We start from the raw sequence: 27,626 nt of genomic DNA on the forward strand, positions 1-27,626 counted from the left end.
ATCGTCTGATTAAAGTGATTGACATAAGCGAAAATCAGAAAATCAAATTTAATGAACTGCAATTTCATTCACGGAACAGAAAACGTGGAATTGTTCATAAGCACTAGAAAAAGAAGATTAAAAAACTGAAAACACTGGTTACGCCTTCTCCTTCTTCTCTTAGTCATTATCTCGATGCAGATAAACCATATTTACATAGAAAATGCAATTGCGTCTTAGCTGAAAAATAGGCAACCTGTCTAATTGCGCGGTTTTCTGTTCGTAAATATTTGTCGCATGCTTCAGTATGAAAAAATTATCGACATAAATTGCCATTTCAAAATGATTATTTTAATTATATAGGATATAAATATTTTATAATTATAATCAGGTATAATTCTGATAAAGGTATAATTACTTTATATTCTGTTGTTTATTAAATTACAAATTTAACGAAAAAAAGTATTAATAACCCAACTCAGTACTAGAAAAAAAACTAATGTATATTTAACCGTTTTACTTTTAAACTCAAACTGTCTAATAATTATGTTACGATTTTGATAAAGAATTGAAAATAAAATTGTACACTCATCAAACGAATTTTTATCCAAATATAGTAATATATCAGGTTATAGCCCTGTTGAATGTAGTATTATGCAGCTTTGACTTAAAACATTTGCGGACAATTTCGGTCAATTGTAATGGACCAATTAGATTTAACTCTGGCGATAAATGAGACGAGCTGTTATAAAAAATCAGGAACATATCGAATCATCAATTTTACTACAAAGGTCATATATGCCATTAAAAATACAAAAGATAGCTACTACTACTTGTCAGTTTATAACGTTCCCCGCCGTTTTCCGACTTCCAATTGCCACTTACTCCGGTTGTTCCATAGGTCTTTCTCTATGGCCCTCTCTCTCAGTTTTTTATTTATTCCTTCGCTCCAACTTTTTCTCGGTCTGCCTCGTTTTCTCTTTCCTTCTGGTTACCATTTCAATATTTCTTTTGGTATTCGTTGTTCATCTATTCTTTGTATGTATCCGAACCAAATAAGTTTTGTTGTTAGGTCATCTGTGATTGTTCGTTTGATTCCCATTGTTTCTTTAATGCGTTCGTTGGTAATCCTTTCTCTTCTAGATCTTCCTGCGGCTCTTCTACAAAAATCCATTTCCGTCGCTTTCTGCGTTGTCAGTGTTTTTTCTTTCAGTGGCCATACCTCACAGCTGTATAAAGTGTTACTTTTTACTATAGTCTCATATACCCTCTTTTTGTTTTTTTTTGCTGATGGATTGGTCCCATAAAATGCTGTTTAACATTGTAATGGCTTTTCTCCCTGACGTATTCCTCTCTCTTATGGCTTTGTATAATGTTCCATCTTGTGAAATAGTGATACCTAGATATTTGTAGTCACAGCAGTGCTTTATCGTGGTGTTATCGTCTAATATGAGATCTTTTTGTTCTCCTCCAATGCACAGGTATTCGGTTTTCTTTTTATTTACTTCTAATAATCTCGAGCCATTAGTACTTGATCGTCTGCAAAGTTGAACGTTTATACCATAGTGTTGGTGAGCGGTATTCACATTGTCCTGCATTTTTGTTTCCATCTTTTTAAAGCACTTTCGAGGTATATTTTAAATAAAGTGGGGGACAGACAACATCCTTGCTTTAATCCTTTGGATGTAATAAATCCTGTTGTTATTTGTGTCCCTGCTTTTATTTTTGTTATTTGTTGGTTGTATAGCACTTTGACGGCTTTTATTAATTCTATATTAATATTCGTGCTTTCCATTGATTGCCACAGCTTATTCAGTGGAACGCTGTCGTAGGCTTTCCGTAGGTCAACGAACAACATATAAATCTCTTGATTCCATGTCATCTTTTTTTCTATTATCTGGATTAAAGAGAAAATGTGGTCAATTTGGATCGACCCGTACGAAATCCTGCTTGTTTTTCTGCTTCATAATCTAAGTATTCTCTCTCGATTCGGTTCTTTAAAACCTTTCCATATATTCAACTAATAGATTCGGTTACAGCTAGTCCTCGGTAATTTTCATAGTTATTTTTATCAGCCTTTTTATGTATAGTACTGAGGTATGATATCTTCCATTCCGTAGGGATTTCGCTTGTGTTTATGCATTCTTGAGATAGTTGTCGAAGACATTCGTTCAATCTGTTCGTTCCGTACTTAAACAATTCTCCGGGTATATCTCCTGGTCCGGGTGCTTTGTTCCTCTTCAGCTGTTTACATACATTTTTAATTTCCTCTGTTGTTAATCTTATTGGCGAGCCGACTATTGAGATTCTATCTTGGTTTTGATTTCTATGTTCTTGAAATTCGACTCTATTCTCTACCAAAAGTTCTTTGAAATACTCTTTCCAGTCTTCAGGTTTTATGCTCTGTATTACTTCTTTATTCTTTTCTTTTCTCAATTTATTTATCAGTTTCCAGATTTCTGTGCTTCTGGTTCCTCCTAGATACGTATTTATTCGTTGGCAGTTTCTTCCCAGGACTCGTTCTTCTGAATCCATGTATAGCTGTGTATCAGTTTATGTGGAAAGTATCCATTTAAGATTCTGACTTGATTCTGGTTGCATAAATCTATGTGAAATCTATGTGAAATGAGTATGAAATCTTTCACCGTTGTTGTTCGTAGTGTCTTCTCCGTATTTTCCTACTATTTGTGACCCGCGTCTCTACTGTTAATATCCCCCATTAAAATTATTCCCCGCGATTGACTTATTTTCGATATTTTTTTGTGAAGCTGTTCAAAAAATGCGTCTTTTACGTTGGCTAGTGCGTCGTTATTTATTGCGTATACGCCCATAATTGTTAGTTTATATCCGTGAAGACACATATTTACTTTAATTAATCTTTCATTTATGGCTTCCCAAAAGATAGCAAAGCTACTAAACCAGCCCCTGTGTCCATTGAATTAATGACATTTATTTATAAACATGTGATCGACGTAATGGTTGAACTCTAATCATAGACTACTACAAATGGTATGAGCACAGGAGAAGAATTCATGTCAAAAGCAGGATATGTTATGGATTTTGAGAAGACTTTTGGCAGAGCTCAAAATAAAAAGGTTATAGACGCATTAAAAAACAAACTATTATATACTATAATCGAACTAGTAAAGTAAGAGTTAACATTTGAAACAGGAGACATCAAAATATAAACCACACAACATTGAACATATTATATCTGAATCAAAGAAATAATATTGACCATTAAGAGACGAAATCTTGAGTACTTGGGACATGTGATAAGAGAACAAATTTACGAATTACTACAATTTTTTATGTAAGACAAAATTCGAGGAAAGCGAAATGTGGTAAGACCAATAATATACTGGCTTAGAAGCCAGATTCAAACTTTATAGACCGTTGCATTTTAACAGAAGTTCAGCCACGACTTTATTCCTTTTTCCTTTGAGAGTAGTGAAAGATGAAAATCAAGGTAATTAAAATATGTTAAAACTATGGGGTTTCCCATAGGGGAATCTGCGTAAAAATTGAAATTTCTTTTGTAAATAAAATCACATGTGCTGCGACGATTTTCTCCCTTATGCCATTTTACGAATAAATAGAGGAATATTGATTCCATTTATAAAAAATTTGGCACAAGGGCTACTGGTTACCCTTAATTATGACCTAAACATATAATGTTTTTCAGGCAATGACCGCCTTCAATTCCTCCTTCATGCCAATTAAAATATTGTTAGTGTTCACGATAAGAAACCTGATACAATTGAAGAAAAAGACACAATTATGAAATATTTAACAAATATAAATACATGTTAGGTAGATAAGAAGCAAGCTTGATATGGACAAATCATCTAGCACAAAAATTCCCAAACTTTTTTCTCTCGTAGACCTCATGTTTTTTTAATTTTAGATAGACCCCTTGCTATTCACTTTGAAAGATTTAAATTTATTTATTTATTTATTTATTCCGCAACGAACACATTTTACAGAATAAAATGTAATTACAAGTAGGGATTTTGACATTAAATATACCTACATGCTAAGATAAAGTGATCGAAGCGGATAGAAAGCTAGATTTAATTGCTTTGATGTTGGTGTTGAAGATATCTATGTCACTAGTTTTTTAGTATTATATTGCACTGCCTCATCATGTTGTTTATGGGCGAGCAGTCTGTCTCACAAATAAAAAAAACAGCCCTCTATGACTTAACCTTAAGTTAATCTTAGGTACCAAGAACTTTATATAGTTGATCAAGAATAAGTCTTTATATTTTAAGTTGTTCACAATATAATATACAAGTAGCATTGTTTGCATTTTCCGTCTCTATTCCAGTGTTATAAATTTGAAAGTTTCAAGCATACTCCGGTAAGACACCAAGTATGGATAAGAATTATATTTTCTAACATATAGATATCTTAAAAACCTTTTTGTAACTTTTGAATTAAATCTATATTTACTTCTGCATGGGGTGCCCAAATTACAGAAGCTTTACTCAAGATGTGGTCTTACCAAGGAATTATATAGTTTAATTATGCTATTTATCATTTTAAAATGTTTGGTGTTTCTAATTATTAGTATCTATGTGATAGTGATCATTGAAGTCCAAGCTTTGCTGAAAATTCACACCAAGATCTTTACACACGGATTTTCTGGGCAATTCTTTATTATTGACATAATAAACCATTTTAATAAAGTTCCTGTTACGTGTGAAGGTCATCACTGAACACTTTTCAACATTTAGATTCATTCTATTTATCTGAAACCAATTAGATACCGCATTCAAATCTAGTTGTAATAGCTGGCAATTACATTGATCTTCTACAACTCTAAACATCTAAAAATCATCTGCAAATATTAAACAAGTGGAAAGATCATTTATAAAGCAAGCAAATAAGAGTGGTCCCAAGTTACTGCCCTGAGGAACTCCAGAAGTTACGGAATATTTCTCTGAGAAAAAATTACCAACTCTAACATGCTGACTTCTAGTCAGCATGTTAGAGTTGGTAAGCTGACTTCTAGACAAAGGTGCCCAGTTTTTCTAGTAATAAACCATGATCAACCCTATCAAATGGTTTTGCACAATCAGTGAAGATTACATCCATTTGCCTCTTAGTATTTATGACATCTGCAGCAGATTGTGTAAAAATACCTAAATTTGTAAGTGTTGATCTATCCGGTAGAAATCCATGTTTATATTGATTAAAAGATTTGATAAAATGTTGCAATAAGTTGTTGTAAACAGTAGTGAAGTGGCACATTTTTACAGATTTAATAATTAAATTGAAATAAAAATACAATAGTAACTTTTATATGAAAAAAACTAAGCAAAAAATAAATCTATTTAATGGGAGGGATTAACTTGATGGTTTCATGATAAATTATCAACATTTGGTATTCATTTTAAATCTATCTATCTATCTATCTATATAGCCCTTGCTGTTCAATTTTGGACATAGACCTCCTCTTTCTTCTTCCACGTCTCTCTATTGTAGTCAGTTTGTATCCACTTCGGGCCTGCGTGTTTCTTCAAGTCATCTGACCATCTCATTTGTGACCTTCCTCTTTTTCATTTGTAACTATATGGTCTCCAGTGTATAATCATCTTATTCCATCTGTCGTCTTTCTGTCTTATGGTATGTCCAGCTAACTTCCACTTAAGTATGCTATCTGCATTAATACATAGGTCACTTTTGTTTTGTTGCGGATCCAAGTATTTCTTTTCTTGTCTGATAGCCTGATGTTCAGCATTTGTCTTTCCATGGCTCTTTGGGTCTTTCCTATTTTTTTTTTCATGTTTTCCTTTATAAACGTACAAGTTTGAGAACCTTAGGTGAGAACAGGAAGAATACATTGGTTGAAGACTCTTGTTTTTAAATATTGGAGGTATTTTCTATTTTTTAGTATATAGGAAAGTTTTCCGAAAGATACCCAAGCCAACCGTATCCTTCTCTTTATTTCTCCGGTCTGATTTTCTTTATTTAATTTAACTAGTTGTCCCAGGTATACATATTCTTTTACTTGTTCTATAGTTGTTTGTGCAATTGTAATTATTAATTCTTCTGGTTGGTTGGTCATAATTTTCGTTTTATTATAATTCATTTGTAGACCTATTTTTGTTGATTCGCTATTTAATTCATCCATCATATTTTGTAATTCTTCCCTTTTATCTGTTATTAATACAATATCGTCTTCATATCTCAAGTAATTCAAGTATTGGCCATTTATGTTAATACCCCATTCATTTTAAATAGTTAGGCTTAATCTTAAATCTCCTCGATTAATGATGTCCAGTTTATTACTTTTTTTTGTTATGGGATCTATAACTGCGCTGAATCTCCTTTCTGGTTGATATGAAGATGAAAAAGCAATTTAAAACTTTCTCGCGGTATGCCATAATACGGGATAAGTAACAGGTATGTTTGTTGAAGCCAGAATTGTTAATATCCGTTTCTAGACTGTATCTTTAAGTTCTTGGATAGTGTTTATTTTAATCAATTCTTTTTGTAATGTAACAATCCGTTTCTTTAATGTCACCAAATAAATTGATAATCCAGTGCGGTATTACCAGCGTCAAAATATCCTCAAATCTAGTTTCAAAATATGAATAGACGGCATTTAAATATTGGACATAGATTAAAAAATTGTCTTCTCCGATAATATGCGATTTTCCAATTTTTGCTATAAGCAACGAGATATTGTAAGACGCTCGCAAACCATCGTTTCTTTTTGACGTTAAATCTAACATTTTGTCTCGCTAAGTTTCTCTTAAAGTGTTTGAAAATATTTCAAATCTTTATCTGTTTTATCAGGGTGACATATTCTCAGATGATCTTCCAGCTTAGATGACTTCATAGCATCATTGCTAAAATCTTCTTTGTATAAAAGACACAAAGGCATTTGTTTGTACGACAATGATTTATGATTGAAATTTCTTACCATTGATCTACATTTTTATATTATATATCCCCAATTTTTTTTTCGCCCACGTAGACCGCTGGCAGGTGTTCATTGGTTCCTGAGGATCGATATAGACTACTTTGGGAATCACTGATCTATCAGGATCATAACACAAATCCTTACCAAACGAATCCTTATGTCACAACCTGAGGGAGATAGATATTTCCTTTGGTAGGTAGATATATACCAAAATTTAGATAACGTATGATACGGATAGGATTCTAAGAAAATTGGTTCGTAAACTGTTAACAGTTGTCAGTGGATATAGCTGAATGTAGACTGAATATAACTTGGTAAGGCCTGTAGCTTTAAGGCTGTAATAATGTTAAGACGATGATAACAAAACTGCTAATCGCAGCTTAACTTTTTTACTAATTCCGTAAGTATTGATTATATGGCTCTAATAATAAGACGATAGTGACTACATGCTAAGAAATGGCAGGTGTTGGGAAAAATACGTGGCAAAAAAAGCTTGGATGTGTCGTCGGATGCTCTCAATCACGGACTAACCAGCGCACCGACAACATCGCTCAAACTGCAAAATCCTTGGGATTGGCTATTGTCTTGGAAAGGTCAAAAATGCCCATCGACAATTTGAATAATCCCTAAGAACAAAGAAATCTCTGGGATAAAAGGAACCATTTTTTTAATCAGAAGCCTCGTACGAAGAGTCTTAGGTTCGGTGTAATATCAGTATAATAATATCCAGATGGATTCTGCTGTTTATTGATTTTTATATTTGTTCTCCGAAATTTTAATTGCTGTATATTATCTCTGACACTGGTAGTATACACTTGTGATATCTTTACTTATTTTTATCACCCCTGAAAAAAAACGCAACACATACAAATCTCGTGACTAAATCTGGGGATAGTCTCTCATTTACGAGTAACGATTCGCTCAGTGTTCTTTCCTTGTGAGATATAAGCTCGATTCATTGTATTTGAAAACGAAGGAAAAATTACCAAGGAACATGAATACGAGATCCACACATCGCAGCTGTCCAAATCCTCCTGACGATAGAAGGAGAGCCTCAGTTTTACATAGACACAAAATTCATATAATTTTAAGTAACGATTAAGCAATCAAAAAATTAAAGAATATTAAATTATTAAATATGAAATTATTTAAAACAAATACAGATGGTTAGGTTTCAATTAGAGTCTCTCATAGTTCTGCTACAAGTATTTAAAGGTTTACCTGTCAACAGGAAGACTTGTGAGAAGACTAAACTGGATCTAAGGCTTAACTCAGACGTACCACTTTCCGACCACATAAGAACCACAAAAAAGTGGTTGTGTGTTGAGAGTATACGATTTGTATGAAATATCGTGGTAGCACTCAGACGGACGACAGACTGTGGTCGGTATCAACAACTGTCGTCGTCAGTGGGTGATACCGTCCACAAAACTATCGCAGATGCTGCCCGTCCTGCGCTCACACGGGCAATTCACCGACCACAAGCCGACCACAGGCACGGCATCCCCACCAGCACAGCGACTCCCTAGCCAAAGCGTCATTCACTTTTCTATGCGTGAAGCATAAAGTCGTGCTGGTGGTGATTGTTAAATATTTGTTAAATAGAAATTTTAAATGTTATTAAAAAATACTCTGTTCTGAACCCATGCAGACCTACAATGTTAGAGATAGAGGTTTCGATGGTTACCACGGGTATGGTTACAATACGACTAATACACATCAAGAGAGATCACAGCTGTTTCCCGAAGACCGCTATGGTATCCGAACTGACCGAGCTGAGATCCGGCATTTCGAGATCCGATCCCCAAGAGTTCAACCGGAATGTTCACAAGGAAGTAGTCTTCAAGCATCACTATCTCCAACAGAACCGGAGCTTTTGCCACATGGGAATCCGGGACAAGCCTTGTCGCCAAGTCAACCGGAGTTCTCACCACTTTCCCAGGAGTCGATTTTATCTCAAATTTTTGATTGACATCATGTTTATTGTGTAAATATTTCAATAAACATTAAATAATTAAATGGTTTTACTGACATTAGAGCGATTGCTAGGCGTTCCTCATGGATGTATCTTCTCGTTTTAAATTATCCTTTAACTCTGTTAACAAATAATCGAAAGTACTTTTGCTCATTCGAAAATAATTAAAAAATTTGTCATCATACAGTCTTAAATGATGATAAAGTTGTTGAAATTGACTTTCCTCTTTATTTTCGATGATAGGATGAACCCAATACAATATATTACGACGACGCCGTCTTTTTTGGCGAAGTAAAAGCCACAACGTTTCTTCAAAATTCATCGCTGTACTGTGTGATTTGTGTGGTTCATTTGTGGTTGATTTGTGGTTCATTCGACCACAGCACGTCCACAAAATTGTTGACGGACAGTGGTCGTTTTGATCGACAAGTCAACCACCGTACGACCACTGTTTTGTTGGTGGAAAGTGGTACGCCTGAGTTAAGCCTAAACGCACCGGTTAGTCAGCAATTATAGTAAATAAAATATAAAAATATGTAATGATCGACCTATAACGAGGAAAGACAGTATTGATAGCGATTAAAGTAACTATAAAATATTATTTATTTATATTGTTTTAAAAACTTACTTTTTCACTAGTTTTTGTCGGACCATAATAATACATTAATAATACTACAATTAATAGAGAGATTAGAGCGAATACTACAAATCCTATGGCTTTTTTAGTGGTTACAAAACATCCTCCATTGCGACTATATTTCAAAATGGCTTCGTCTGATAGGAACTCCGCCCTATTGGAGTGATATCCTCCACGACCCATGACCGAATCTGAAACAAAAGATAATAATAACTAATGAGGAACTGTTTCAGAAAATTCATGGTAAATTAATCAAAATGAGTACATAGACTCAATTTCAGATCTTTTTATAATATAGCCTTAAATGGCTAATGTGTGATTGCAAACTCATATATATTCAGGCAGCCCATGTCTTATGCTTTTATATTTCTCTGTGTAATGTTTAAATAGGACTTTTCATCAGCCGCCATTTTTTTCGTACATACAGATTTGACAATGACGTATAATATATATTATACGTCCTACGTACTGCTTGGTATTGGACTATTATCAACGCGTTTTCGATGACAACGCTGAACTCGAATATGACACCAGCAAGAGCCTCCAAAGTACCTGGTGCCCGATAATTATATAACTTCTTCTTCTTCAAGTGCCATCTCCGCGGCGGAGGTCGGCAATCATCATAGCTATTCGAACTTTTGAGACGGCTGCTCTGAAAAGTTCATTTGATGTACATCCGTACCACTCTCTCAGGTTGCGCAGCCATGACATTCTACGCCTCCCTATGCTTCTCTTTCCTTGGATCTTTCCCTGCATGATCAGTTGGAGCAAGGTGTATTTCTCTCCACGTGTAATATGTCCGAGATATTCCAATTTTTTTGTTTTTATTGAATTTAAAATTTCCATTTCTTTGTTCATCCTTCTCAGAACCTCTTTGTTTGTGACGTGTTCTATCCATGATATTTTCAGAATTCTTCTGTACACCCACAGCTCAAATGATTCCAGTTTTTTCATTGATGTAGCATTCAAGGTCCAAGATTCCATTCCATAAAATAAGGTCGAAAAAACATAGCACCTCGCCAACCTAACTCTTAGTTCCAGTTTTAAATCCCTGGTACATAGAACTCTTCTCATTTTGTTGAAATTTGCCCTTTTCTATTCTTATTTTTATCTCCTGATTGTAATCATTTGTGAAGTTAATCATTGTTCCTAGGTATGCATATTTGTCCACTTGTTCGACGTTGGTTTCGTTTATTAGAAGATTCTCGTTATTTCTTTGAGTTTTTGATATTCTTATAAATTTCGTCTTCTTGACATTCATTGTTAGGCCATACTCTTTTCCATACTCTGCTATTCTGGTCACCAGTCTCTGAAGATCTTGAATGTTTTCGGCTAAAATCACAGTGTCGTCCGCATATCTAATGTTGTTAATGGGAACTCCATTTACCTTTATTCCAGCTGTTTCACCCTCAAGAGCTTTTTTCAGGACCTCTTCGGAGTAGGCGTTGAAAAGAATTGGCGACAATACGCATCCCTGTCTTACTCCACATCTAATTTCAATTTCTTCTGACAGCTGTTCGTTAACACGTACTTTTGCTCGCTGTTTACAGTATAAATTTGATATGATCCTGAGGTCGTTGTAGTCAATCTTCTTTGATTTCAGGACATTCATTAAATGTTTATGTCGTACTTTATCGAATGCTTTATTATAGTCAATAAAACATGCGTATATATCTTGATTGACATCCAGGCATCTTTGTATTAGTATATTAAGTGAAAAAAGAGCTTCACGTGTTCCTAGGCCTTTGCGGAAACCAAATTGTGTATTATTAACGTCTATGTCCAGTTTGTGATATATTATATATTATATATATATATATATATATATATATATATATATATATATATATATATATATATATATATATATATAATTATATAACATATTTTCATAAAACTCCAGAGGAAGGAGTAAATAAAACCCTTAGCGAAAACCCTTACCGAGCACAAGTCCTCCGGAGGATCTTGCCGGTGTCATATTCGTATTCAGCGACCTTAATTTCAGCGACCGTATTCAAATCCATTTTACTTTGGAGGAAAATTGACAGGAAAAAGCACATTTTATCATTTATTAACATACAACATGATTTAACTAAAATTTGTCACAATACTGACGGCATAATTCTACTATGAATAGTTTACAAAATTTGAGATAATAGAATCACGTAGAGCAGTTTTTGACAATTGTCACAGTGTAAATATTGGTAGGCCATTGTCTTTTATCGCAATTAGCAATTTTGCACGTGCGTTAAACTGTACTTGATCGATAATTTCTTAGCGGAACTTATAGTTATTGTATAAAAAAGAAAAAACATTTAAAAACAGCTGAAATCTTTTAATATTATAGTAGTTTGACAGTAATTACTAAAAATGTAAATATATCTTAATCATTGAAGTTGTAGACGATTTATCGTAAATAATAATTATGTTTAAGGCATTTAACTTTACCACACAACAAATAAATGAGACATATAAGCTAATAAATAATGATTTTATTTTGTTACTGAAGAAAGCAAAATAAAGGAAGTATGGGAACAATATATAATCCATCTGTTCCATGACGAGAGAGAAAATGAACAAGATATAGGTGAAGAAAAACAATACCTACAAATTTTACCCTCAGAAGTAAAGAATGCCCTACAGAATGCAAAACAAGGAAAAGCACCGGGTCCTGATCAAATTCCAGTTGAACTGTTAAAAGCCTTAGATGACGGTAATATAAAGAGACTCACCCGAATTCTCAACCACATATATGTAGAGGGCAACATCCCGGAAGAATGGCTTAAATCGATATTTTTACCTCTAGCAAAAAACAACAATCCCAAATCATGTAATGACTATAGATTGATAAGCCTAATGTGCCACCCTTTAAAGATTCTCTTGAAAATTGTTCAAAACCGAATTTATAAGAAATGTGAGGAGCAGATAGATGAAACTCAGTTTGGCTTCAGAGGAGGCATGGGTACAAGAGAGGCATTATTTGCGTTGACGGTACTCTTACAGAAATGTCGGGAATATAACAAGAGTGCATATGTATGCTTCATAGACTTTAGGAAGGCCTTTGACCGAGTGCAGCATATGAAGTTAATAGATAAATTAAAAAACATTAATTTTCAACGTGTACTCACAAGTCATATTCAGAAAAGCCTTATGGGAAAGAAAAGAGGGAATAAGAATTGGTGGAGAAATCATAAACACCATGAGATTTGCAGATGACACGGTAATTATGGCTGAGAGTATAGAAGAACTACAAACTTTACTAGATGCGATAAATAGTGAAAGCATTCAAATGGGACTTGACATCAACACAGATAAGACCAAATTTATGATAGTATCAAGGAGACCAATAAATAATGAACAACTAACTCTTGGTGGACAGCAAATGGAGAGAGTGACAAAATATAAATATCTGGGAGCTTACATCAACACATAATTAGATCCAGACCAAGAGATCCGGGTACGAATAGAAATGGCAAGGGCACCGTTCTTAAAATTCAAGCAATTGTTCTGTGACAAAAATCTGAATACTGCGCTGAGACTGAGGTTTGTTGAATGTTACGTCTGGTAGCAACTATTGTACGGGGTAGAAACATGGACACTAAAAGCGCAAATAGTTAAGAACATTGAAGCCTTTGAACTTTGGATATACCGGAGAATGTTGAGAATTCCATGGACTGCCAGGGTCATCAATGAGGAAGTGCTGAGAAGGATGGGTCGAGACAAAAAATTGTTGAGAACGATAAAAGTACGCAAGACTGCATACCTTGGACACATACTGAAAAATAATAAATATAGTCTTCTGCAGGTCATCATGCAGGGTAGAGTCGATGGCAAAAAGGGAATAGGTAGAAAGAGGAAGTCATGGCTGCGAAATATTCGGGACTGGACAAACATGACTGTAGACGAATTATTCCACGTTGCAAAAGACAGAGAAGCTTTTAAAAATGTGGTCGCCAACCTCCGTTAATGGGGACGGCATAGGAAGAAGAAGAATAAGATTTTGTTACATTATTTGACAAAAGAGTTTGTTAATAATACTCTACTCCAGCGGTTCTCAACCTGTGGTACATGTACCGCTGATGGTACATATTATTATTTGCGGTGGTACGCAAAACGCAAAACCCCAAAAAAATAACAAAAACTCAAAAAAAGATAGTAAAAAATATCCCCTCGATTAAAATCGCTATAACAGTCAGTTTGCACACTGTAAAGACACAATGCTTCTCGTTTTGGATAAGATAATCATATCTCGAAGCTCTCTACTCATCTTATCTCGTCTCAGTTATCGCATACAAGCACATCGAAATCCTCAGGATGTAATCATATCGTTTTCTCTACATATTAAAAGTACATACTCATTTTAAATACCAAAGTAGTTTTCAAACTTAGTAAGTTCAAAACAATTTTTTATAATAAAAGTGTTTGTAAAATCAACTGTGGTCAAATAAAATAAAAAAATACTTAACTCGCAGTCTACAACATCGACCTGTACCTGCTTCGACGAAGATTAATTAAACGGCGTCTTTTGTAATCAACCAATATAAGACAAGAACTAAACAACAGCTTCTACAGTTAGAGTGGTTCTGATGATTTCCAACTTCCGCAACAGAGATTGAAGTACTTGAAGAAGAATAATAGTGTATCATGTATTAAATAAATTGTTAAATTCAGAAGCGTCGGATAGCATTATTAGTTATTACACTCATCAATGGATGTAAACTTTCCTTATGAGTATATTCGTTAGTGTTAATAGTTTTGTCCATCCATTCATGAGCAGCAATTTGATGCCATCCATCCATTTTTTTTGAGATTTGCCTCTAGTCCATTTGGGAGCCCTTGGTCAATATTTAACAATTTTTATTTTGGAGGTAGAGATCTATAGCAAGGCCACTAGGAAGATAGCCTAGTAAGTCTGGTGTCAGTACCAAGATGGCACATTTTTCCCTACTGACATGTGCTCGCGCATGCACTTATGACCCTAAGCTGACACCAAAACTTCTCTAAAACACTGCCGGAACTTGTTCGTGGCGAACGTAACCTCAAAGGTATGCCATTTAACTTCATTAGTATAGGATTTATCTATTAATTTATCGTTATTATAAGGAGACACATAATTTGGACTAATAAGAAAGAGACAAAGAGGGAGAGAAAGAGAGACTTAGATAGAGATAGAGAGGAAAGATAATAGGTATTAAAAGAAGTATTTCTTTTCGTTTAATTATCTGAGTAACAACCTGTACCATTTCGTTATACGTCTTACTCTCTATGGAAAATATTTGAATGGTATTTTCAGGTGTTACCTCTCCTAGCAGTTTTCTTAACTTTTATCTTTCTTCGACGAACGTACTATATTCGAAGAAGTAATGCTCTGCATCGTCTTGTACGCCAAACTGTCTGCAGAGGTCATCGATTCTCTTATTGATACGAAACGAAGGACTGAAAGGTCTCAATGGCCCATGTCCAGTTACAAACTGCGTGAAGTAGTAGTTTGTATGCTTGTTAGTGTATTTGTAGCAGGTACTAACGTCTGATATTAACTTCTTCCTCCTTCTTCTTCAGGTTCCTTCTCCTATCGGAGGTTGGAAATCATCATCGCTATTTTAATTTTATTGGCCGCGCTTCTGAATAATTCTAATGAGCTGCAACCGAATCACTCTCTCAAATTTCTTAGCCAGGATATTTTACGTCGTCCTGGGTTTCTCTTCCTTTCTTCCTTCACTGAGCCTTTAATGTCAGGCCTACAAAATTATAACAAAAGCAGAAGAATATCTAGCAAAAGAAATAACTATCATCATCACCTTTGGCTTGACAATCCTTTGTGGATCCTGGCCTGCTTTGATTTCTAGCGACCTGTTGTCATCTTCGGATTTTTAATATCCCAAAGTCGGTCTCAACTCCATCTAACCACCTAATTCACGGTCGGCCTGTACTTGTTCCCCCCTTAGGTAAAGGAGTACTGTAGTAAGCCTATTTAGCAATCCTCTTGTCTGGCATTCGTATTTTGTGTCCAGCCCCTCTAAGTTGCTGTATTTTAATGAACGTTACAACGTCTGGTTCACTAAAGAATTGGTATAATTTGTGATTTATTTTATGCCAGTACTTTTGGTTGTTAAGAGCTACAAATATTTTGCGGTATATTTTACGATCGAATCTTACTAAAAGTTTTTCATTCCTCTACGTAGAGTCTATGTTTCTGCCTTATATGTAAGAAACGAGCCTTGGCAGTGTTATGTGTTGAATAATTTTAATTCTTCTTTAGCTCTTCTATAAGAGAAATGGCATTTGACGGGTTCAAATTCAAAGCATGTCATTCATTTATTATATGCAAGAGAGATACCTCTAGAAATAATCAAAACGATCGAAAATATTTACCAGAACAACACTATAAAAGTAAAAGTAAACAAAAAACTAACTGACCGAATTGAGGCCTATTTGATTCTCTGAGCCCTCTATTAGTCAATCTGATTATGGATAAAATACTAACAAAGTAAGAATAAAAAAAGGATACCAAATGGGAGAAAACAACTTAAAATAATCTGCTATACAGACGTTTCAATACTAATCTTCCGAAGTGAAAACGATTTACAACGAATGCGGCACCAATTTAATATAACCGCCAGAAAATTTGACATCATAATTTCTCAAAAAAAATGCATGGTTATAATAGCAAATCTACTAAGATGTAAATTGGAGCTGGAGGGTCAAGTACTAGAGCAAGTTATGGAGTTTGAATATCTAGGCATCACACTATCTAGCTATGGAAACTCGAAGCAAAAGTGGAAGATCAAGTAAAAATAGCAAACAGAGACGCAAGATGCATAAGCGAAATAGTATGTAGAAATAAAAATATCGGAAAAGAACTGAAAGACAGAATTTACAAAACAGTAATCAGACTAATAATGACAAGCGACAGAAATACGACCCGACACAGAGAGAACAAAAACTTATTGAAACAACAGAGATCAAAACCGTTAGCAAAATCAATGTTAAAGCACTATGAGACAGAGCTAGAAGTATATATATATATACGACAGAGATATAATAGAATAGAATGATGATGTGAGCTGAATGAGAACAAATAGTAAAGATGGCGAGAGACGGTTCACCAATAGGAAGACAAATCAGTGAGAAGACAACGAAAATGATGGAACGACAAATTATTGTAGGCGCATTAAAAAACAGACAGGTCTATCCAAAAAAGGATCATTATTTTTAATTATATAATTATTATTAAAGAAAACCGAAAAATAAATATAAAATACAGTATTTTCTATATGTTTAAGTATATAGAAAAATAGTTTAAAATTTGCACGATTTGTTCCACTTACCAACATAATTCTGCACTAACCTCTGCGAAAACATATGACACTTAAATGTTTCCTTATCACGTACTTTGTCCTTTAGCAAAAGTGCATCTTATCGATTTAATTTTACCTTAACCTTGTCATAAATACGTATATAGTATTTTTCATATGTTATAGTTTACAAACAACGAACACAAACAATGCAAATGGACTAGAGAACCTGTTACAGAATTCGAAATGATTCTTTGATTGGTACTGAATGGGCGACCTGTGTTTACAAAAGTAAACTACCAATGCCATTAAAAATACTCATAAAACTAAACCAGAAAAGCATGGGTATTTCCTTAATTTTGAAAGACGCCATAGTTAGTGTGTATAAAATAAATTAATTAAAAAACCAAATTGTCAAATGACAATTAACTAATATAAAATGACTTCTTAAAACACTATATATGATTTATTCCACTTACTTCGACGTAATTAAGCTTATTTAATTAATATTTATTATAGCATTTTCATTTACTATTCTACATCTTTTACTATTGCCAAACTATTACCGACTTAACAATATAATACTTCTATGGTCCATATTGTTGGGTTTTAGTCTTCAGTATCTTCAAAAACATATAAATTATCGTCAAAAGAAACAAATCTTGAAAAATCTTCGTCCGTCATTTTTTGCGTTTTGGGTTTGCTTCATTTTCTACAAGCGATATAGTTTCTGCTTCTGAAAAAACTTGCACCTTATAAGACAAATATTTATGCAATTTTTGAAAATGCACACAATCAAAGTTATATGGAATCCCCATGTATTTCAAACCAATATTCATTTCTTTTGAAAAAACTTGTTATTGTTGCGAAGAATAAAGATTTTTATTGAAAATTAACAAACCGTTAAAACGATCAGATAATACAGCTCGGTACGTTATTGATTATTTGCTTGTACATTAAACGAAAATAAATAAACTTACTTTTGCGTTCAAAAACGAAAAAACAAGGGGCAAAGGGGAAAGATTATTAGTCTGGTGGAGTCTTGTGAAATATGGAATGTCTCAAAGGGACATAGCATCAGTGAAAGGCGTAACACAGGGCGTTGTATCAAAAACTTTTGCTAGGTATCAGGAATTAGTAACGCTCCAAAGGCAACTTTTGGAAGTTACAGGGATAAGTGTTTCAGTTAAAACGATAAGAAAAAGGCTTCGTACCCAAGGACTGTACAGCATTAGACAGTAAGGTAGTAAGTAGCCAAGTTTTGAAGAATACATATTGTTATCATCAGAATAACCTGAAGTCCAATTCGATGTTTGACCTTCCCAGGATTTATCCAGTTTTCATCTCATATGGGTCGAATCCAGGTCATTTGAAGTTTGTGTGGGACAGTCTGTTTTTTTTGTATCCAATTCCAAGATAATAAACTTTCTTAATAACTTAAGAAAGAAATCAGCTAGTGAAGCAAAATAGTTTTAATTAAAATTTTCTAAGTAAAATAAACATTATTCGTTAATATACTAAGATTTGCTTTCATGACAAATTAAAAAGTTTTAAATAAATATAAGTTTTATGGATCAGCTAATTGGCATATTTTAGTTTTATTTTAAATCAAATTAATGTTGATACTTAATTAATAATTCAGAAAAGTTTGATATTTTATTTCGACATATGACAGTCAGTCCTTTTCTGTCAGTTGGTATATAACCAAAATTTTAAATTTTGTTTTGTTACAAAGTTAAACTCAATGTAAGGTTTGTTGATAAATTTGGATAATTTTATTTGTAATAACTATTTATGTGAAATAAAAATAAATATTTAATGTTTCTCTTTAAATCAGAAGTTTAAAATTATTTCTTTTAAAAAGATTTTTACCCTCAATTTTTTTAGGAAAGGAAAGCTTTTTTTTCTAGCTAGCAAGGGGATTTTTTTAAACGGCGTCAATTTTAAATAGTATAGAAATCTTCTTGTGTATTGTTGCCCAGGAAATCTCTGTAAATATTTTTTTGGTTTCTTTTTTTTGTAGTTAGTTTCCTCAGTTCCTCAAATAACGAAACATTTATCCACGACCTAGCTCTCCAACCAAAACACAAGTAGCCGTTCGCAAAGGTTTCAATTTATTTGCTTACCATATCTTTAGCACAGTAATTATCAGTACCCTCTTTAAACTCCCTATAAGCAATTATACAAGTTATTATATATTGTTACAAGTGGCACCCAACACAGTAGGCAAATAAAAATTTGAGAGAAACCCTGAAAAATCATCATGGATACAAAGTCTAAGGTAGTCGCTCGGAAAATCGACTACATCGTTATTTAGAGCTGCTTTCAATAAAGTCACGATAGCGATTATGGTAGCCAACATGATATCTAACGATCGATAACGGTTATGGAACTAGAAGAAGAACTTAAAAGACTCAAAATATTATAGTTCTATTTTCTTGAGACATAATTTATACTAAATATTTTATATTTTTATAGATAAACCACGACAATTGTAATTAAAATTTCATATTTTTTTAATTTTCCTCCTGAAAAAATCGTTAAAAAAAATATTTCGTTTTAGGTGAATTGACAAAATTAATAAAGTAATTAATAAAAAAATAAAGTCTTCTAACCACTGATAAAATCTATCTTCCTGGAGGTTTTACATATGTTAAACTCTCTTTCATGCGTTTTCTGGCAAAAAATATAAGCATATGCAGAATGTAGATACCAGTGCCACTCATTGCGTAAATTCCATATTCCGGTAACATTGTTTCCTCTTTCAGTGGACGTTATGGTATCTATCGGGTGTTTTCCTCTGTGAGTGATTATTTTCTGTGGGTTCTGAACAACAGTATGAGATGTTTCATCGACAATAAAGACATGATCTGCAGTAATACCATTTCCTGCAACTCTAGCTAAAGACGTTGCTTCAGGTTGACGTAGACTTATGTTTGGATGTCGTTTCATAAAGCTTGCGTACTATTCTTTACCAGCTAACAACTTTTTAACAATAAATATTGTTTTAATATTATCAGTTTGCTTCCACACATATATAAACTTTTCACAAAAATTATCAAAAGAAAACTGGACGCTAAATTAGACTTCTATCAGCCTAGAGAACAAGCTGGATTTAGATCGGGATACATTACTAACGACCACTTACTAGTGATAAAGAACCATTGGCACATATTTATCGACTACGAGAAAGCATTCGATACTATAAGCCATTAAAAAATATTAAAAGCATTGACAGAATGCCGAATAGACCATCGCTACACTAACATAATCAAATCTACCAAAATGCAACAGCTAGCGTAAGACTATCTGAACAAGAAACAAATAAATTCTGTATACAGGGAGCAGTATGTCAAGAAAACACCGTCTCTCCAAAGCTATTTACTTAGAACATGCTTGTAAGAAGGCACATCTATACGAGCATAGTATCAACATAAATGAAGAGAAATTCAGTAATTTGATATATGTAAATGACATCGTCTTGATAGCCAATCGTATGGATGATGCAATAATAATGCTTGAAAAATTATATCACGCTTCCTTGAAGGTCGGACTAAAGATTAATATGAACAAGATGTAAATAATGTGTAATCTGGTGCCAAATCGAAATATTGCTGTTGATGGAAGGGATATTGTACAGACTACATCGTATAAGTACTTAGGACATGAAATTCGGTTGGGCAGAGATAACCAGACATGTGAGCTCCCACGTTACATAGAATTAACCTGGGCAACGTTTGGTAAATTAAACTATGTATTTAAATCGGATCTACCCATATAGCTCAAAAGAAAAATCTTTGACCAATGTGTGTTACCTGTACTCACTTATGGAGCAGAAACATTAACACTCACAAAAAAGATAGTGAATAAGATTCGTGTTACTCAGAGGGTTATGGAGCGCCACATGTTGGGTGTCTCTCTGAAAGACGAAAAAATACATCGTAGAACAAAAACAACAGACGTCATCAAAAAAATCGCGTCACTAAAATGGAATTGGACAGGACACGTCGCCAGATTATCAGACAACCGATGGACAAAACGTATTGTTGAGTGGAGACAATAGCAAAAATGACCAAAGCAGAGAAATCAAAGTCCGAATTGAAACTGCAAGGCAAGCATTTGTGAAAATGAAGACAATGCTTACCAACAGAGACCTTCAGTTGCATCTCAGATTGAGAGCTCTAAGATGTTACATATTTTCTATCTTACTATACGGAATGGAAGCTTGGACATTGAAGAAACAACACATAAGGAAAATAGAAGCGTTCGAAATGTGGTGTTACAGAAGAATATTAAAAATTCAGTGGGTTCAAAGGATTACCAATGCTGAGGTACTACGACGTCTAAATAAGGAGTTAGAAATTATGAACAGCATAAAAAGAAGAAAACTAGAATATTTGGGTCACAAGGAAGGATTCAAGGAAGAAGAAGCATAGGAAGAAGACGCATCTCCTGGCTGAAGAACCTTAGAGAATAGTTTAACTGTAGTTCACTACATCTTTTCAGAGCAGCAGCCAACAAAGTGACCATAGCCGTTATGATATCCAACCTCCGATAGGAGATGGAACTTTAAGAAGAATAGCAATATGGAGCAGAGGACGCCCACCAACTAGATAAACTGACGACCTGAAGCGTGTTAGCAATATCTGAATGCAAGCCGCACAAGACAGAGACAGATTAAAATAGCTGAGGGAGACCTATGTCCAGCAGTGGACGCATACGGGTTGATGATGATGATTATGCTGAACAAGATCTGGGAAAAACTTTAAGATCACTAAAATAAATGAGCTTAATCATACATCGAAAACCGAGTCTTTGACAGATCCAAGATAAGCAAGCATGCCTAGGATAAGGAACACAGAGTCCAATGGAGAGATGTATCAATAGTCGTGAATGAAACAGACAGCAAAACCAGGAAAATCAAAAAAGCAGCAATGATCTTACTAAATGAAGAAACATGTGAAGCGAAGACTTCAATATAATGTAACAGAATCTGGTTACAGGTTATTTTGGTATTATACTGGTAAGAATATCTTGATCACAAAATGAAAAATCAATAGCTCTATGGTGTACTGTAGCCTATATTGCAAGCAAAAGTATAAGGCAGAAGAGGTTTTTTGCAGAAGAGAAGAGCAGAAGAATTTTCTGGTCTAGAATCTTGGAAAGTGGCTTTTACTATCTACCACTGGATTATTTAGAAGACAAGAACAAAAGACAATGAAATAATCAAGTCCTAATTTAAGAAATACAATCAGAAAGTTTAATACAATTTCTTGTTAAACAAATCAAGAACTGCAAAATATTTAGCAGTATATTTTAATGACTTTCTAAAAATAATATTGCAATACAAATGAGTTGATTATTGTAAGTAAACATAAAGGTAAATATTTTCTAGACAGGTTGTTAAAAACAAGTTAGTAACTATCAATTAAACCTTCCTAAAAACAGGTACCGAATAAACTTGATTTTAATGTACATATTTATTTAAACGAGCTGAGGCTTCCCGCATATATTAGTTAATTTATTTTCATATTTTCATTCACACGGCGATAAGAATTGACATTGTTTTGAAATTACAAAAAAACAAGACATTTATATAAATGACAGCATATTGTGCAACCTTTATTAATTTGTTATATTCATCAATGCCCAAACCTACATGTTGGCTACGATATGTTGACGATACATTCGTTATTTGGTCCCACAGCATCGATACTTTGGTGTCTTTTTAAACCCATTTGAATGGTATACATCCTAATATTCAGTTCACGATGGAGATGGAAACTGATTCATTCCCTACCGGTTATCGACGTTATTATAAAGAAATACCAATCCCAAGGTTTTCGTCAATCGTTACTTGCATAGCAACTCTAACCATCCACTTTCACAAATTAATTTAGTCATTAATACCCTCGTCTCCAGATCAATACGCCTTTGCAATGATGCAAGTAGATCCGATGAGCTCTCTAGTTTAAAACGAACCCTCATCCAAAACGGTTACAGCGAAAATCACATCAATGGGAGCATCCACAGACATCAATCTCCCACTCAATCTCAACTCCAAGACTCAGACTCTCATCATATAAAAGCTTTTCTTCCTTATATCAAAGATGTCACTGACAAAATCGACAAAATTTTTACATCAAGAGGAATCAAGACACTATTTAGCCCCCATTAAAAACCTTCATCGCTTTCCCGATTAATTAACGGGGTTTATGAAATTCCTTGTGCAAAACTGCCCTAAATCCTATATAGGTCAAACAAATCGTAGAATCCAAAATAGGATTTTTAAACATTCCATTTCTGTTCGCAATTTTCAGCTCTAGGTCAACACCATCTTTATACAGGTCACAAAATTGATATTGAAAACTCCAAAACCATAGCCCCTATCCACTTCTGTAAACCAATAAATATCTTGAAAGCCATAGAAATTAAAAAAGGTCAAATTGTCTCAATAAAAGAAAGGACGGCATACGGTTACCTTCGACATGGAGACCTCTCATAAAGAAAATATCCTCCGTTCCACCCGCGAATCAAAATATTACGGTTAGAAATGTTCGCGTTAACTACCGCGCCAATTTCCGCGCCAATCTTCACGCCAACCTCCACCAAACCAAATGATAATCGATGCAGTTTAACTCGGAAGTCTGTTGAAAGTAATATTGATTCTTGTAATAGTATTAATCTTAGCTCTAGTTTTAATTGTACTATCTATCGGAACATATGTATATATAAATAATAGTTGTCATGGTGTTTAGAAAATGGAATGAACAACTCATCTGACCCTTACAAAGAATGGCGATAATGACCCAAAAAATTATTTAAAAAAACGTTTTTTTACAAAACACATATTTAAAAACACTTAAAAATAAATATTTAAAAACATTTCAATAAAATTATGTTATAAAATAATTACAGAACATATAATCATAATATAAAATTTAGGTTATACATATTCTTATCAGAAACAAAACAATTGGTTGTGAATTCATTATTATCAACTTAAAACGACAGAACGTTGGATCTTAAAATGATAACAATGTAAAGGTAATAGTATACCTGATAGGCGCTGAATTTTCTGAAAAAGAAGAGGCAAAAAGATTTATTTTATGAAGCAGGAGAAGAAGAGATGTTATATATCACATATAGGTATAATGAAGCTTATATTGTTGACGATAAATTGCCTTTATTAGTAGATTTGTAGTTATCTAAAGTTAACAATAATGAGTATAAGTTGCCCAAATTGTTGGTATCTGTCTTTTTATTAATGGTTTCTTTCTCTTGAAAAATAATTACTCTTCGTGGATAGGATTTTTACATTCGGAAAATCGAAAGAGTGCCCTGTAGTGTTAGCATGTGTGGCTAGGGAACATATATCAGGATGTAAGAGTGTGAAGATTTAAACGGCTGGAAACGTTTTGGGAGATGTGACCTATATAAGAACCTTCACAGCCTAAACAACTAAGTTTGTATACAACATCACTTTTATCTGAGTTTGGTACTTTGTCTTTTAATGACTTGTACAAAGATCACACAACTAGAGTGCTTTTATAGCAATTTTTACATTTGGTAAGTATTGAGCAAAATTTATGGTCGATTTGGGACAGACATCCTTAATAAATGGATACAAAAGAGATTTTAGAAATATTGTTAGTCAGTGAATGGAAATCAGAGCTAACTTTCACAACACTTGTATTTTGGAGAGGGTTCACTTGTGTGTTGAGTATAACAGAGGATGCGTTGAAGATTACACTCAATACAGAAGTGAACCCTCCCCAAAATACAGATGATATGAAAGTATGATCCAACGTTCTGTTGTTTTAAGTTGATAATAATGAATTCAAACAATTGTTTTATTTCTGATAAGAATATGTATAACCTAGAATTTTATATTAAGACTACATGTTCTGTAATTATAACATAATTTTATTTAAATGTTTTAAATATATGTTTTTAAGTATTTTTAAATATGTGTTTTGTGAAAAAACGTTTTTTTGAACAATTTTTGGGATAGTTTTGCCATTATTTGTAGGAATCAGATGAGTTGTTCATTTAATTTTCTAAACACCATGACAACTAACCTCGATTAGTGTACAATACAAAATAATTTTTATTCTGTAAATAAAGATTTGCGAAAACTTGGGTATACTAAAAAGAGTACTTCTTTGTCCTGTCTTCTGTTGCATACCCAAATAGTTGTGTTTGTAGTCTAACTGATCAGCGTTGATTACAAGCGTTTATCGCTTTTTCAGTATATATACACTCGCGATCATAAAATCCGGGTCACCTGGAAAATTTCAAGTTTCTGAAATATTTTTGCCTCTGGTGCAGTAATAACCTTTTTTTAGGTTAACGTATTTTTTATTTGTCGTCAATGTTTGTTTTGAAAGAAAAAAAACGGTTTTTTATTGTTTTTATTAAAAAAGCTGAAAACAAACCAAATTGTTGATAAAACAGGCATACGAAAAAAATGGAAAATACAGAACGTGGTAAAATGTCAGTGAAATTTCAATGACTAATATCGTGTATTGCCTCCACTTGCTCTAATGACCTCTTGCAGACGACGGGGCATACTCTCAATTTTTCTCCGGATTACATGTTGTGGTATGTTATTCCACTCTCTCACTAATAGATCCTTAAGCTCCTGTCCGTTGTTAGGAGGAGATGTTAGGGGTTGAATACGTTTTTTCAAATCGTCCCAGATATGTTCGATGGGATTCAGGTCCGGAGACCTAGCTGGATAGGGTAACCTCGTAATTCCAACCGCGTCCAAGTATTGCATACTGATCGTGGCAACGTGCTTTCGCGCGTTGTTCTGCATAAAAACGACGTTTTCTCCAAGCCTTACCATGGTATGCATAAAATGTTCTTCCAGAATTTCCGTAATGTCCCTTCGTGCAGTTAAGGACCCATTTTCGATGAAGGGTAATTCTGTGCGGAAGTCGGAAGATACACCTCCCCAAGCCATGACCGAGCCTCCACCAAATGGCATTCTTGGAGCAATGCAAGCTTGTGAAAATCATTCACCGGTTCTCCTCCAAACTCTTACACGTCCATCGGATCCAGTTAGGCAGAAACGGAATTCATCTGAGAATATCTCTTTGCTCCAATCGTTAATTTCCTAATAATGGCACTAATAAACACTAATGGTGGCAATAATAAACGTTTGTTCGTTGCGTTTGAACAGAAAGTCGAAGCACAAATGAGACATTTAAAACAAGCGGCAGTTACAGGTACCGTTCATTTTGGAAAGTGTGCGCTTTCCCGCGAAATCGGCACTATTGAAATTCTTTGTTGCACAGGAAACCGCTAAGACTACAACAATTCTCAGAAACATGCATTAGCTTGTATTTGTGTTATTATTATTTACGATAAAGCTCGTTTAAAATGAAATATCGGTGATTTTCAAGGTGACCCGGATTTTATGATCGCGACTGTATATATATATATATATATATATATATATATATATATATATATATATATATATATATATATATATATATATATATATATATATATATATATATAATGAACCAGAAGTATTTGCTGACAACGTAAGGAAGTAAACGTTAAATAGTGGGTTTGCAGCAATAAAAAATGAAACGTGTACTCTTTTAAATTTTTATTTCAAGCTTTCGGACATTGGTTATGTCCTTCATCAGGGAGCTACAAATGTGATGAATAAATTGTTGGCGTTGGTATAATTAATTAAAAAATTCACTACTTACAAACTTAATAAGGTTGTATCAACGAAGATGTATTAATAATAATAGTCTCCCGTTTTATACCGCTGTCGCGGCTTTGGGAGTATAGCAGGGTAGTCTGCTATATCTAGGGCCTACGGTATACAAGGAAGGTAACATGGCCAGTGCTACGCTTCAACCGTCTATTATTACCCCTGGTTTTACCCAAGGTACTCATTTTTATTCAGGCTGAGTCGACCTGGGGCCTATAGACATTTTTAAAATGTCTAGATGTTCTTGCCGGCGGTGGGATTCGAACCCCGGACCACCAGCTTGCGAGTCAAGCATCCTACCGCTTGCGCTACGCCGGCCCTTAGATGTATTATAATGTTGATAAAATTTATCATGTCTCTCATCTTTTTTCAATATATAAAACCTATTTTTATGTTTAAAAATTTTAAAAATTACTGTACATCAAAAAACACTTAATTATTCTAAATAAATACATGACATTATTTTGACAAAATTCTTTTAAATGTCAATTGATAAATTATTGTTTGTGTTATTATTGCATTTATCTAGTAGTAACAAATAGGAGAACATTTCATTTAGATGACCAATATCCGTTCTATGATTCATTGCATTATTATTTTGGCAAATGTAGGCCATTTCAAGAAAAAGTATATATATAAATATATCATGTGAACAAGTATACTATGATCAAACATCAAGATGCCTTAAAGACCGCATTACATCCCACAAGTCAGATAATAGACTGCATCCTGAAAAAAGTGCATTGGGTGAACATGCATTTAAAAATGGGCATTATTCATCACATTTGTAGCTCCCTGATGAAGGACATAACCAATGTCCGAAAGCTTGAAATAAAAATTTAAAAGAGTACACGTTTCATTTTTAATTGCTGCAAACCCACTATTTAACGTTTACTTCCTTATATATATATATATATATATATATATATATATATATATATATATATATATATATATATATATATATATATATATATATAATTTTTAAAAATAATTAAAGTAATTTTTTTATCATTTAACATTTTATCATCTCCAACCACAATTGGAATACAACGACAATTACAATG

General features: G+C 33.7%; 1 protein-coding gene across 3 annotated transcripts in view; it reads right to left on the reverse strand.

Annotated features, from left to right (window-relative positions):
* The window catches only part of LOC140443298 (aminopeptidase N-like), a 98,838-nt gene that overhangs the window by 50,824 nt on the left and 20,388 nt on the right, over window positions 1–27,626 (reverse strand). For 2 of the 3 annotated variants that reach the window (XM_072534478.1, XM_072534479.1), the window contains exon 2: window positions 9,517–9,716. In XM_072534478.1, the coding sequence (XP_072390579.1) occupies window positions 9,517–9,708 (192 nt within the window). In that variant the 5' untranslated portion in view covers window positions 9,709–9,716. Of the gene's footprint in view, window positions 1–9,516; window positions 9,717–16,853; window positions 17,061–27,626 lie in introns of those variants that run through there. The other variant, XM_072534477.1, reaches the window with a different exon arrangement.

Source organism: Diabrotica undecimpunctata, chromosome 6, assembly GCF_040954645.1.
Source record: "Diabrotica undecimpunctata isolate CICGRU chromosome 6, icDiaUnde3, whole genome shotgun sequence".
Taxonomy (NCBI): Eukaryota; Metazoa; Arthropoda; class Insecta; order Coleoptera; family Chrysomelidae; genus Diabrotica; species Diabrotica undecimpunctata.